Genomic DNA, 12,243 nt, shown 5'->3' on the forward strand with positions numbered 1-12,243 from the left:
CAATTCTGCAAAGAAAAGTGGGCCAGAAATCCTCCACAGTGATGTAAAAGACATATCGCAAGTTATCGCAAACGTTTGATTGCAGTTGTTACTGCCAAGGCTGGCACAACCAGTTGTTACGTTTAAGGGGGTAATTATTTTTTCACATGGGTGAAATAGCTTTTGAATAAATCCTCATCCTCAGTAAATGAAATGAACATTCAGAAGCTGCGTTTTGTGTTTACTCGTGTTGTCTTTATCTTTTATTAAAATTAGTTGGTTAGTGAAAAATTAGCAAAAATAGAAGAAATCGTGTGGGGGCAAATAATTTTACACAGCACTCTATAAATAGTAGTTTTTATAAATATGTTTGTATAATTATTTTCTTATTATTAATAATAAATATAATCACTCAATTTCATACTGGCTAGGGCATCAGAGAAGTATATAATGTAATACTACCATTATAATATCACACTACTAATATAATAATACAATTCTCTTTCACAGATGAGAAGAATGGTCTTTCCTCCCGTCCCCCCAGCACGCCCACCCGGCAGAACTCCCGCCGCTCAGAAGGGGGTGGGGATCGCGGCGAGAGGGCGGAGCGTGGAGAAGCAGCCAGTATGGCGGGCAGTGGAGGTGTCCTTCAGCGCAGGGGGTCCGGCAAGGACAAAACCCGCCTCCTCTCCTCCAATGGAACCCAGTCTCAGCCCTGAAAGAACTCTCCGGAAACAGAGCAGAGCCTACAGAGTGGGCTGGGACCCGCTCCTTTAACCTCAGACCCTGAAAAATCCCCTCTTTACCCACAATCCCTCAATCACAGACACACTCCGCTCACACACGCTCATCGCTACCAGAATAACCTGTAGCCCAAATACAGCCGAGAGAGGAACCGCAAAGAAATGGATGATCCTGCTCACAGAGATGCACCCGGATACATGAAAAACACTCAAACAGCTGGAATGTGATGTCACTCGCGCCTCAAAAGTACAGCGGATCTCAAATCTGAATAAAACATACAGACTTTAAAGCATCTCAATGTAAACTTCAGTTAGATATCAAGCATCTCACAGCTGGATGACTGAAAGTGATCTAGAGCCAATAGTAAGCTATAACCACCCACAAACTAGTTAACAATCAGCAGAGGAAAAAATACAGGAGGTGGGACAGAAATGATTGTGTCTTTTTTATCATCATCATCATCAATGTCATCATCACTATCATCATCACCATCATCACCATGAGAAGTGTCACTGCGGTGGACTGTAATTTGAAGATGATTTGGAAGCTAAATCACCAGAATCATGAAAAACAAGAAGATTGACAAAAGATTGAAAGGAGTAGAAAGAGGTTGATCAAGACGTGGAACATCAGTGGTGAATGGGCATCCAGAATTTTGACCCCAAAGCGGCAGCTTGAATCAAATAACGGACTAATTAACGGATTATTGACCCAGTGTTTGGTCCTGTGTGATGAATCCATATCAGCACAAGGAAAATATCAGTGATAAACCCGCCGTAGTAAAGCAATGCCTTCTTGTAGAGAAATGATTACTTGTTGTCACGTGTTGTGGATTTACTGAAGACATTACTCCTTTAAACACATTCAGTAGATCCACCACTGTATCAGGCATCATATCTGGCAGTATAAGACACGGAAGGTAGAGAGTTTCCAGTTAAATCTACCAACGTGAGAGCGTCTCAATCCCTAATGTAGCCACCAAGCGCTGGACATACTTTCATGAGGTGGTGTTTAAAGCTCCTTAGACACCTTCGGAACGACGACAAAAACTGAGAAGAACAAAAAGTCCAAATCTGGCGAAGAAGAGAAGGACAAGACAAGCAACTTCACTTCTTCTCCGTATGATGACAACAAAGGTCAAAAAGCCCTTTTTGGTGACGTGTTTGCCGTCAAACAAAACATACACAAGCAAGTGAATGTCAAAAAAGCTATTTTAAAAGTATTTATTTGATTTAAAGCTATGTTTATTTGAGTAAATATATTTTTTTAAGTTATTTATTTATTTATGTATTGTTTATTTATTTATTTATATTATTTATTTGGGTGTTGCGGAGATTGGTCAGCTCAGAATGGCAGGCACATCAGCTGTGGACCAACAAAGCCACCAGAATGAAAAACGAGATGGAGAAATTTGTCACCTTTGTTTCGTTTTCCCAAATATATTAAAACGATGCTGCAAAAAAAGTCCCTAAAATCTGCCATTTCAGTTTGGTTTTATATGAGTTTTCTCATTTCATTTTCATTTCACATTCATTTCTTTTACATAAGATAGAAAAACAACAAAGAAAAAGAAACAACAACAACAAAAGAACTTTGAACACCTTGGAGGTTCCTGCTGGGAAAAAAAAAGATTACAAAGATAATCCAAGAAATTAAAAACGGTTTCAAAACTGAAAAGACCCTCAGAGAAGTAGAGGAGAACAGGATGGAGGGAAGGAGAAGGAGGGAGGCGTTCCATCTCTCTGTTTTCTCCCTCTGTCTTTCAGAATGTTACCCACATAAGCCCAAAGCTTCGGACTCGTGCGTATGTGAGGCTAGTCTCATGTACCGAACGCGAGCAGTATTCACAAACACATATACACAAACACTCACAAACGAGACTGTCTCATTGGACGGCCGCTGTCGGTGAGAACGCTCTTCTTCTTCACACAGATAAAATGAGATGAAATGAATGATAACTGGACTTTAAAAACTGGAATGCACTGTCCTAAGAAAAAAAAAAGAGAATTGTATCCGAAACATCCGGTCCCTGCCCTGCCCCCTCCCATGCGAACCGGTGAAGTGCACAGCTGAGTGCAGATTGAGGATCTGTGGGACGTATTTTGTTTTTGAGTTCATTAGGGTTGAGATTAGGTTTGGAAAGGAAACCTGATCCTAAATCTTCGCTTAAAGGAATCAGCTTTTACTCCCCACAATCTAATCACAGTCACGATGCTCCGCCCCGTCTCTCTTGCACACTGAAACTCTCTTTAAACCCTCCCAATGCGTACAAGGAAAGCAATGAACATGATAAGGAAAGCAAGGTTTTGTCCTGGTTCCACCTTTGCCCCCCAGTCCTTCATGCCACCCACCACTCACCTTCATTCTTGGTACATTTTTAAAAAATGCTTCTGTTAAATGAACACTGGCAGTGTTCACTGGAGAGCAGACCTCTGTTTCAGTACTGTTTTTAATGTGCCCTCATCAACTTGCCCTCAGCACTTCACATTTAGGGAACCCCGACACCATCTTTAGGGCCATACCGTTGCTGAATTAGGGTGGCGAGGGATCAAGTCAACATTAATGTAGACTTCAGTTGTGAAACTCGCTGAGAAATCACTGCAATCTAACGTAAATTTATCAAACCTGGAAAACTGGCACACATAATTATGAGGAGTATGAGGAGTATACTAAGGCCTCATCCATACGTATCTGCATATTTTTAAAAATTGGCCATGTTAGCGGTGTTTTTGCATATCTCTCCAACCACAAGAGAAGGCAAAAACGGCTCAAAAACACTCAAATTAGCATGTCAGCTGAGGAGCGAGTGATAATACCTCATAAAATTTTGATATCATACACCTCAAGAAGAACATTAGCGCACTGCGCAAAATGTAGAGCGCGCTGCAAAGCTAAAGCAGAGATTTTCTAACAAAATGATGGCACCACATTATATACAAATACTATGGACTTTGGCCTGCAGGCCATCGGCTGACCTGCAGGCCAACCTTTGCAATTCGATACAGTCAAACAGTTTCAATGTCAGATTTCTGACAGAAAATAAAAGCAGAAGGAAACCTGTCGTTTGCCGTGGGTTCGTTTATGTTCCCATAGCTAAACGTCCACACAGTCCTAAATAGACAGAGAAGCTGAGTTTTTCCAGCTTTTCCCTCCATTTTGAATCTGAATGGGATAGCTCATATCTCTTAGCATAGACCTCTGAAGTCGTGTTGTCATTCTGTACTCAGTGCCATGCCCATATTAAAAACTCCAGGTCTAACTGGTTCTCTTTCTGTATAAAAAAAGAGTGCCTGACGCAACCGGTGGTAACCTGCTATGTTCCAAAGCCATTACATTTTTCTGTACAGACATTTTTCCTCAGAATGTCACTGGATCGTCTAAATTATGAGGTCATTAAGGAGCCAAAATACGACTGCAACATGTAGGTTAACACTGCAACCTCAACAAAATACGGCACACAAACCATCAGTCTTTGTCAAATGTGGTGGTTAAGCTGCTTTGGCAGTCATAGAGTACAGTTTGAGCAGCTGGTGCTCTAACAGTAGTGGACTCACCTCCAGGCAACATCATTTTAGTACACAGGAGTGTTAGCTTGCTTTAGCATGTATGTAGCGTCATCATATTTTAACTGCTAAACAATGGAATTCAGAGGATCCAGTGACACTTGGGGGAAAATGTACAGAAGACAAAACATATCGGAACCTTGTTTACCACAGGGCTTTCAGTTCATTTTAGAGAAAAAACCAGCTTAGACTCCCTAAGTTCCTAATATGGGCATGATTCTAATGACAGAATACCACAAGACTTCAGGTTTTTATAGCATCCACATTCCAGAAATTCCTATCTTTAAAAAAAGAGCTAATTGCCTTGTTGGTAAGTGCCGTAAGCTAAAAGTTGTGCGTGCGGAATAGCTGGAACAACCTGAAACTAGCATTTTTTGTGTGTTATTTGAGCCAAACACAACAAACAACTACTGATTTTTGTCTGATTTTAGTAGTGATTTCAGACTTCTTTTTGTAACTTTAGCCTGGCTGTCATTTTTAGGTTTATCAGTCTCTCGCCATTCGGGAAGAGGAGCCTGGTCTTGTATGACTGGAAAAAGCTCTGTAGGGACGGTGCTAAGTTTACCACCGATAGACAGAATTTTTATAAAAGGACTTTGGTGTAAACCAGAACAAAAATACTTCAAAATACTGCAGTATTTCAGTTTTAATGTTTCAACTGGGCTTTCTCTAGCAAACCACTCCATCTGTTATGAATGGCTGCTGAACTTTGTTCATTTTTTACTCTGCTAGCTTAGCAAGCTAAGGGCTACACAGCTAGCAACAACAAAAATGAAATTTTAAAATAGAGTACATTTCTCATTCTAGACTTGATTAACCCAGAGAAACCAATTATTAGATTATTATTATTACCTTTTAACAACAAATACGAAGTTAGCTTAACTGGCTAATCACTGAGGGTAGCCTAGCTGAGTGTAAGTGCGTTTCTATTTTTTTCACCTTAACTTGCAACTGAGCACCGTGAGGTAAAGTTGATTACTGTAATACAAACACTATTGAAACAGAGGGCTGCACAACGTTGTAGAGGTTAGTTTATGACCACCATAAGAGTAATTTACACATGTATAGCTCCCGCCTCGTGTTTGGTAATGATAAATCAGGACAATAGCAATACTGATGCATCATTACAGCAGCAAATAATGAAAAAGAAAAAGTCAGAAAAGAGAAAAACTATTCTGAACAGCACAATGATAAAGTCATGCCAGGCACAGTGGAATCAATATGCCTGCACAGCAAACAATCTTCAAATGTTTGCTGTATAGACACATTGAGGATTGATAATGGAGGAAAACAAATGAATAAATGAAGAAATGAATCCAGCCTGGACTTTAAATACACTCTAAATGCCTTAATCACACACGTATGAAGTGGTTGGCACATGCACTCCCAGCCTTTCCCATGCAGTCACAGGTCAACTTGAACTAATGCACAACTATCCACACAAAGGTGAAGGGCGTGCCAGAGAAAACCTTGAGGTCATTCTGTGTGTATATATAGGCGGGAGCCCTCAGAGGGTTAGACTGGGGGGGGAGGGAAACGACACAGGCAGTGTGGACACCAGCTGTGTGTGAATGTGAAACTCAGTTGACCCGTCCCTGCCCCGTCCACAAATGCATTTTCAGAGCAACTGTTGTGCGGTTGGGCAAGGTTGTCGTCATCATTGTTCGTTGTTCCAACCTGCCTGGTTTCACAGTTATTATGTAACTGTCTTATCGTTATAATTTTCCACAGTTGCTAGTTTTCACAATCATATGTTTACATTGCAGTAATTTGAATTGGGTACGTTTTCGTCCGTTAGGTTGAGGCAAATGCACTTAAATGAAACACATTTATTGGGACCTTTCATGAGTCTTACGAACACAATAAATGTTGTAACTTCTCACTGGTGCTGTAACACCTTTAGAGGGCAGCAGTGAGTAGTGTTCGCCAAGAGGAATGATTTGTATCAGGGAGGATCTCTAAGCTAGCTAAGTATCTCCATGATAGGTAGGTGTAGATGAAACGTATATTTGGTTAGTATTTCTTTGGCCACCTGCTGTTACTCGGTGATGTCATCAAAAAGTGAGGGGCAAAAGTTGTTTCGTTTTGATTACGGTAAAACAAGACTTGTCTTTTATATGGGGTGATAGGATGAATTGTGCTTAATATGACAAGCTAAAACGTTGGCTGATCTTAAGTAATTAAAAAGATTTTAGTCATCAATTAAAAACATTTTTAGTCATCAAGTAACAAATTACGTTTCTTAAAGCTGCACTATGTAAGTTTTGGCAATTTGGAGGCCTCTCTGGTGGAAATGTGTAATTGCATGCAACATTAAGTAACATGGGTTGTGCTTCGGACCCCTTCCCTGTGCAGATGAATCTGATGATTGTGAGCGTATTGAAAGAGTATTCGAGAGATCTCAGACTCAGTTTGTTAAAAGACGTGTCTTCCAAGGATGTGAGTGAATTATCTACCGTTGTTATCATATCTTCATCAGTGTAATGTTGCATTCATAGAGCCAACTAAACATAGAGCCAAACGTTTTTTTTTCGAGCCTGTGCGTGTGACGTTAGTACGTAAAGACGTATGATGTGGTCTGACAAACTCCAGATCTGCTGCCTCAGACTTTTAAATTATTATAAATGAATGTATCTCCGGACTCAGTAATGCTACTTCTATACCTTACATAGTGCAGCTGTAACCTCCCAACATCAGCTACAGCAACATAATTAATCTGTTTAGCATAACAGTTTACATCAGCGGTTAACAGCAACTCTAAACAAAGTCTGGACAGTTTCTCTTTAGGTTAGAATGGTATTTTCTGTAAAATGTGTCCAATCTGGCAATAGCGGTTACAAAAGAATGCATTTGTGGGCGGAGCCTAGACAGATCAACTATACACACCGTCACCGTCCATCACACTTGCCTTCAGTCCTCGGCTTTGAATGTCCCACTTCCTGTCTGTGCTCACCCTTATGTCGTCCCCCCACATGCACTAAATTACGTTTTGTCAAACCCACATACGCATCACTTCTCCCTCACATGTATCCTAAAGCCCCGCCCCTTTTTATTACACTTTATATACCTCAATGTACTCTCTCTCACTCATTATTATACTTTATCTCTCTCCCTGTTTTCTAGCATCATAATCCCCCTGCCTGCCCTGCATATACGCTCATCTACCCAGTCTCTGTTCACTGTAAAGCAGTAAGCATTACTCATGTCTTCATTCTTTATCCATGCTATACTTACTTGATGATTATTGATTATCGTCGTCATCATTATTGATTATACCAGATACGATTGTAAATCTGTAATCTCTCTCTCTCTCTTTCTCTTGCTCTCTCTCTCTCTTCTCTTGCTCTCTCTCTCTCTCTCTCTCTCTCTCTCTCTCCCCTCACCCCCCCACGCACAGTAGAAAACAATGTTTTTCAAATGAGGTTGGAAGTCATTAAATTTGGGGGGTAAAAAAAAGACAACATGATAAGGAGGAAAATGAAATGTCTGTATTATAATTCAAATAAAAGTGCACTATTATTATTGCCTGTGATAAATAAAGAACAATAAACATGCGTCAGAATGGTCTACTTTTCTTCGCCCACATTTTTAGTGCTGATTGAAACCATGTATTAACGTGATAACTAGAGAATATATATATATATATATATATATATATATATGAACAAATACTATAATTGTTTTAGAAATACATGCACATACAAAGTTATTTATTTATTAAGTCAGCGCTTTCTCAAAATCTTGCTGTGTGAAATTGCCTTAAAGGGGAATTCCACCCATTTTTTTTACTTTTTAGCTTAATTAAACCATATATATATATATATATATATATATATATATATATATATATATATTTACCAAATTGTCCTCAAAGCGAATTTTCACTATTTATATTATACATATAAAAATACATACATATTTATATTACACTAGGTTAGGTTAGGTTCACTGGTAGTTTTAAGTAGATAGTAGATAAAATGGATTGATATCAGTGACTTATACTCACTACTTAGTAATCAATGAAATCAATAAAAAGGTACTTTTATAAGTGAATAGTGAGTCTATGTCATTTCTCTCTGGGAAATTAGCAAGCGTGTGCAGTAGAGGTTTATACTGATACGAATTTAGTTGGATGTTTTAATAAAAACAATACATTCAATGCACTTGAACTTGACTAATTGGCAAGAAAAAGAGAGAAAACTCCTGGTCTTTGAGATTTGTAAAGAGTCCTTTGAAGTACACTGTTAGAAATAAGTTCTGTGTAGGTACATTTTACATTTATCAAGGTACAAACAACGTAAATGTTCTCTCAAAGGTACAACAGTGGCTTTAAGGTCCAATTGTGAACCTTAAATAAGTTTTTCCAGGTGAAAAGTTTGTATTTGTACCTTTTCAAAATCTAATGTTTTAAATCAGAATAGTAAAATAAAAACCTGGAGACGAGACAGGGAGTGTGGAGTCATACAACTTAGAAAATATCATTTCAATGGATTATAATACAATCATGTTCCTGACTAAAGGTGCTGAGATGTACACTTGAGGGAACCACCCCAGTGACAAGAGGGGTCCTGCCCCAGAGACAGTTTACTACCTTTATTTCTGAGACTGTACTGTATGTTTTTTTCTGTTTATAATATAATTGAGTATTCAGTTCTGTAAAGTGCAAATCTTTAATACTCAAGCACAATTACTCCAGTACTTTATACCCCAATAATAACACAAAAGCAAAGAAGGTAAGCTTGGTCAGCAATCTTTTTTGCCCTTTTTTAAAATTAATTACGTATACAAAACACGTCACTACAGCAAGTAGCTGGATAAATTAAGGGCAGCAAAATCACCTAAAATAAATACACTAAAGAAAAATACAATAAAATACAAAACAATAAAAAAATCATAACGATAACCAGATATTGAGGGTTTCAAAATATGTTGCAAAGCTTTATTTGTTATCATTTAGCATGTTAAGGGTTGTAATCCAGGGCTCCATTTCTGAATTCAACACCAACATTTTTGGAATTGAGTTTGAAATTTTGTTTTTATGAATATGTTTTGCAAATGAAATAAATTAGTTGACATGTTCAAGAGCAGTATTAGACTGTGTGTAGTGACAAAAGAAGTTTTTCACGGTAAAACTAACGCGTTTTGTTTGCCGTCGTCCATGCATGGATGTGACGTCATCTTTGTTTTTTTGTTTTTTTTCTTTCTTCTTCTTTTTTTTGTCTTTTCTTTTTTTCTCTGTTGATATTTCACGAATATTTTCAGTTCGATATGTGAATACTGAGCTTTACCGTATCCTGCTGTTATTCTGTTATTACTCACAAGAAAAAAAATGTACGTAGCGTCATCACGTATGCAAATATAGGCGGTGTGGTCGGGGGTGTGTACAGTATGTTTGTGTGTGGTATGTTTTTGTCTTGCTATACTTGTGAGGACTCTCATAGGTTTCTGTCGATTTTCGTTTTACTATAGCCAATTAATATACGCCTACAGCTAACCTCTTACCTTAACCTCAGCATCCAAAAGTAAGTTTTTGTGGTTAAAGCAAGTGAGGACCAGCAAAATGAGCTCACTTGAGCAAAAAAATTTGCTAGTGTTTTCCTATCATTGTGAGGACATGAAGTCCTCACAAGTATAGCAAGACAAAAACAAAGGCTCGCGCGCTGTGTGTGTGGGTGGAACATCTGCTTCGGTTTCGGAAACTTGGAAGCTTCTGGATTCGCGGCTCCAGGTTACACGGGATTAACGTTACTGTTTACGTTTACAGGTAAAATACTTTTATTTTTTAATTCTTTATTGCAGGTCGAAGGAGCGAGGACTTCTTTTTGTTTTTATACTCTGGATGGCTGGAGCGTTCAACGCGCGCGCGCTTCTATTGGAGCAACCTGAAGAAAACAAGAGGAGCTGAGGGGCTTTTCACAAACAGTATTGACGCTGCTCATTTAGCCGGATTAACTTAAACTCAGAGTTCAGGACTGAGCGATAGGAAAGTTCTAGGCTTAATTTATCAGGCTAAACCGAGAAATCCTGCTTAGTGAAAGATTCCCCGGGAGAACTCGGTCTGAACAGGAGTTACACACGAAAACAAAAACACCGCTCAGCAGAGCTTAAAGGGGCTCGTACGGGTATGAAACCGACTAAACAGTTTACGAAGGTATTTTTATTAAACTTAAAGTCACATTTATTCTCTAAACCGGGAGATTTAAGGCTGGTCCAGCGCGTCTGAACCTGTTGGCTTGGTTCATCTTGTGAGAAAAGCGGTCCAGGCTGGTTTTTATGTTTTTTTAAGAGAGGTATGTGGCGAGGTAGTGAGGAAACGAGTTAAAGTGTGTAAGTTTCCTGGGAAAAAGTACAAAAAATATTGAAAAATCTGATTTTTACCACGAAATTTTGTGTAAAATGACATCTCACGACGTCTGTTTACCGCAAACGTAGGTTATTTGTGTGGCAAATCTCGAATATAGCCGGGTCACCTAGCATAACGCCGCGCTGCTAAATGCTAAAAGCCCAGTTTTATCTCTTACTTTTAAGTCTAATGTTCTGTGAGTATCATTTAACTCCACTGTAATTTAGTTTCGTGTGGAATTTACTAGCAGAATGTTTATTAGGCAACAACTTTTGGTACTTCAGGCGTGAGAGGTGTGTCCGCATACAGGGGAATTCCACTTATGTTTCAAAACCTCTGCCTTATTCAGTGGTTAAGATGTAAACAAAGCCATTCAGAGTGGTTTGATTGAATTCTGTGCAGTGCTGTCATACAAAGTTACACTTAAAACAGATTTCCACCAAATTTTCAGATTTTCTGAATGTCAGTTGATGAGATGTAAACATCATTGAGGGTGGTATGGTGTGAAATGCTCCATTCTAGAAAAACATACAGACTCAGATTTGTTTACAGTGGTGGTGATAGGAACCAGGGCTTGCCATGTCTACAACACAACTATAGCCATTTTATTTACTATACAAAACCAGCAGTGAACCTACACATGTCTCCAGAGTTTTATATGTAACGACCATAATGGTAAAATACTATTTAGTCTAAAAAATAAGGTTTCTACGAGATACTGTTTTGCTTGGCAACACCCTGCATGTACCTCTCCACCACAAATGTATTTAAAAATATATGTTTAAGGCCAAAACTTTCTTAACACTATTGTAAAACTGTTTCAGGCATCAGGCTGTGTAATACCAAGCAGTGCATTCATAACAATTTGATGTAATGACTTTCTGTGAGGGAGCTTTTAGAGGTGGTTTTAGAGATGTCTGGTTCCTATTACCACCACTCTGAGTAATTCTGACTCTGTAAGTTTCTCTAGAACAGAGCATTTCACACCAAACCACTCTGAATAAATCTGTTTACATCCTATTGAATTATGCAGACATTTTGAAAAGTTGATGGAATTCCCCTTTAATTAACCACAGTGACTCTTGAGGTCCTGCGGGATGATGTGGGTGTCAGAGTTTTGGGTAGGAGCTGAATTTGGCAGTAAGGCGGGTTTCAGAAAGGACGATTGGTGACCACTGTTTCAGAATGACGTTCTCCCTTTCTTATAAAGCTGAAGGACGAATAATGCACTGAATGTAGCCTGCTTGCTTTAGATGTATTCAAAATATATTACATTAACACAATTTTATGTTTCACTTACTTTTGGCGATAATTGTGTGTTCAGTGAACTTGATTTCATCAGGTATTATCAACAATGGAACAAAAACAAAACGACTTCTGTGTCTAATTTTTAAAGCCAAAGAGAACAAAATTACCTTAAAAGTTTAAATGAATGAATGTTTCATGCTCTTTTCTTTACTGGCAGTTACATGGGCTGATTTTGAATTGTTGTTAAAGGGTTTGACTCTTGTTCACAGGATGAGACACTGAACTGCTCAGTTTTTCAGTTTGGAAACTCTTTCTTTGACTCAGTGTGACTCAGCGAGGCAGCTGGCTGTTTTGTTAGGAGTTAGT

The 12,243-nt window shown here is 38.7% G+C and overlaps 2 protein-coding genes across 3 annotated transcripts in view; both read left to right on the top strand.

Moving 5' to 3' along the window:
* The window catches only part of si:dkey-16p21.7 (serine/threonine-protein kinase BRSK1), a 33,446-nt gene extending 31,938 nt beyond the window's left edge, over positions 1 to 1,508 (top strand). The window contains exon 19 of the mRNA XM_036560795.1: positions 490 to 1,508. Coding sequence (XP_036416688.1) covers positions 490 to 698 — 209 coding nt within the window. The 3' untranslated portion in view covers positions 699 to 1,508. The remainder of the gene's footprint in view (positions 1 to 489) is intronic.
* An 8,154-nt stretch (positions 1,509 to 9,662) lies between these two features.
* The window catches only part of cpt1cb (carnitine palmitoyltransferase 1Cb), a 72,197-nt gene continuing 69,616 nt past the window's right edge, over positions 9,663 to 12,243 (top strand). Inside the window, exon 1 of one of the 2 annotated variants that reach the window (XM_036560751.1) lies at positions 9,663 to 10,050. The gene's annotated coding sequence lies outside the window, so the exon portion shown is untranslated. The remainder of the gene's footprint in view (positions 10,051 to 12,243) is intronic. The other variant, XM_036560750.1, reaches the window with a different exon arrangement.

This window comes from Colossoma macropomum, unplaced genomic scaffold (genome assembly GCF_904425465.1).
Source record: "Colossoma macropomum unplaced genomic scaffold, Colossoma_macropomum, whole genome shotgun sequence".
NCBI lineage: Eukaryota > Metazoa > Chordata > Actinopteri > Characiformes > Serrasalmidae > Colossoma > Colossoma macropomum.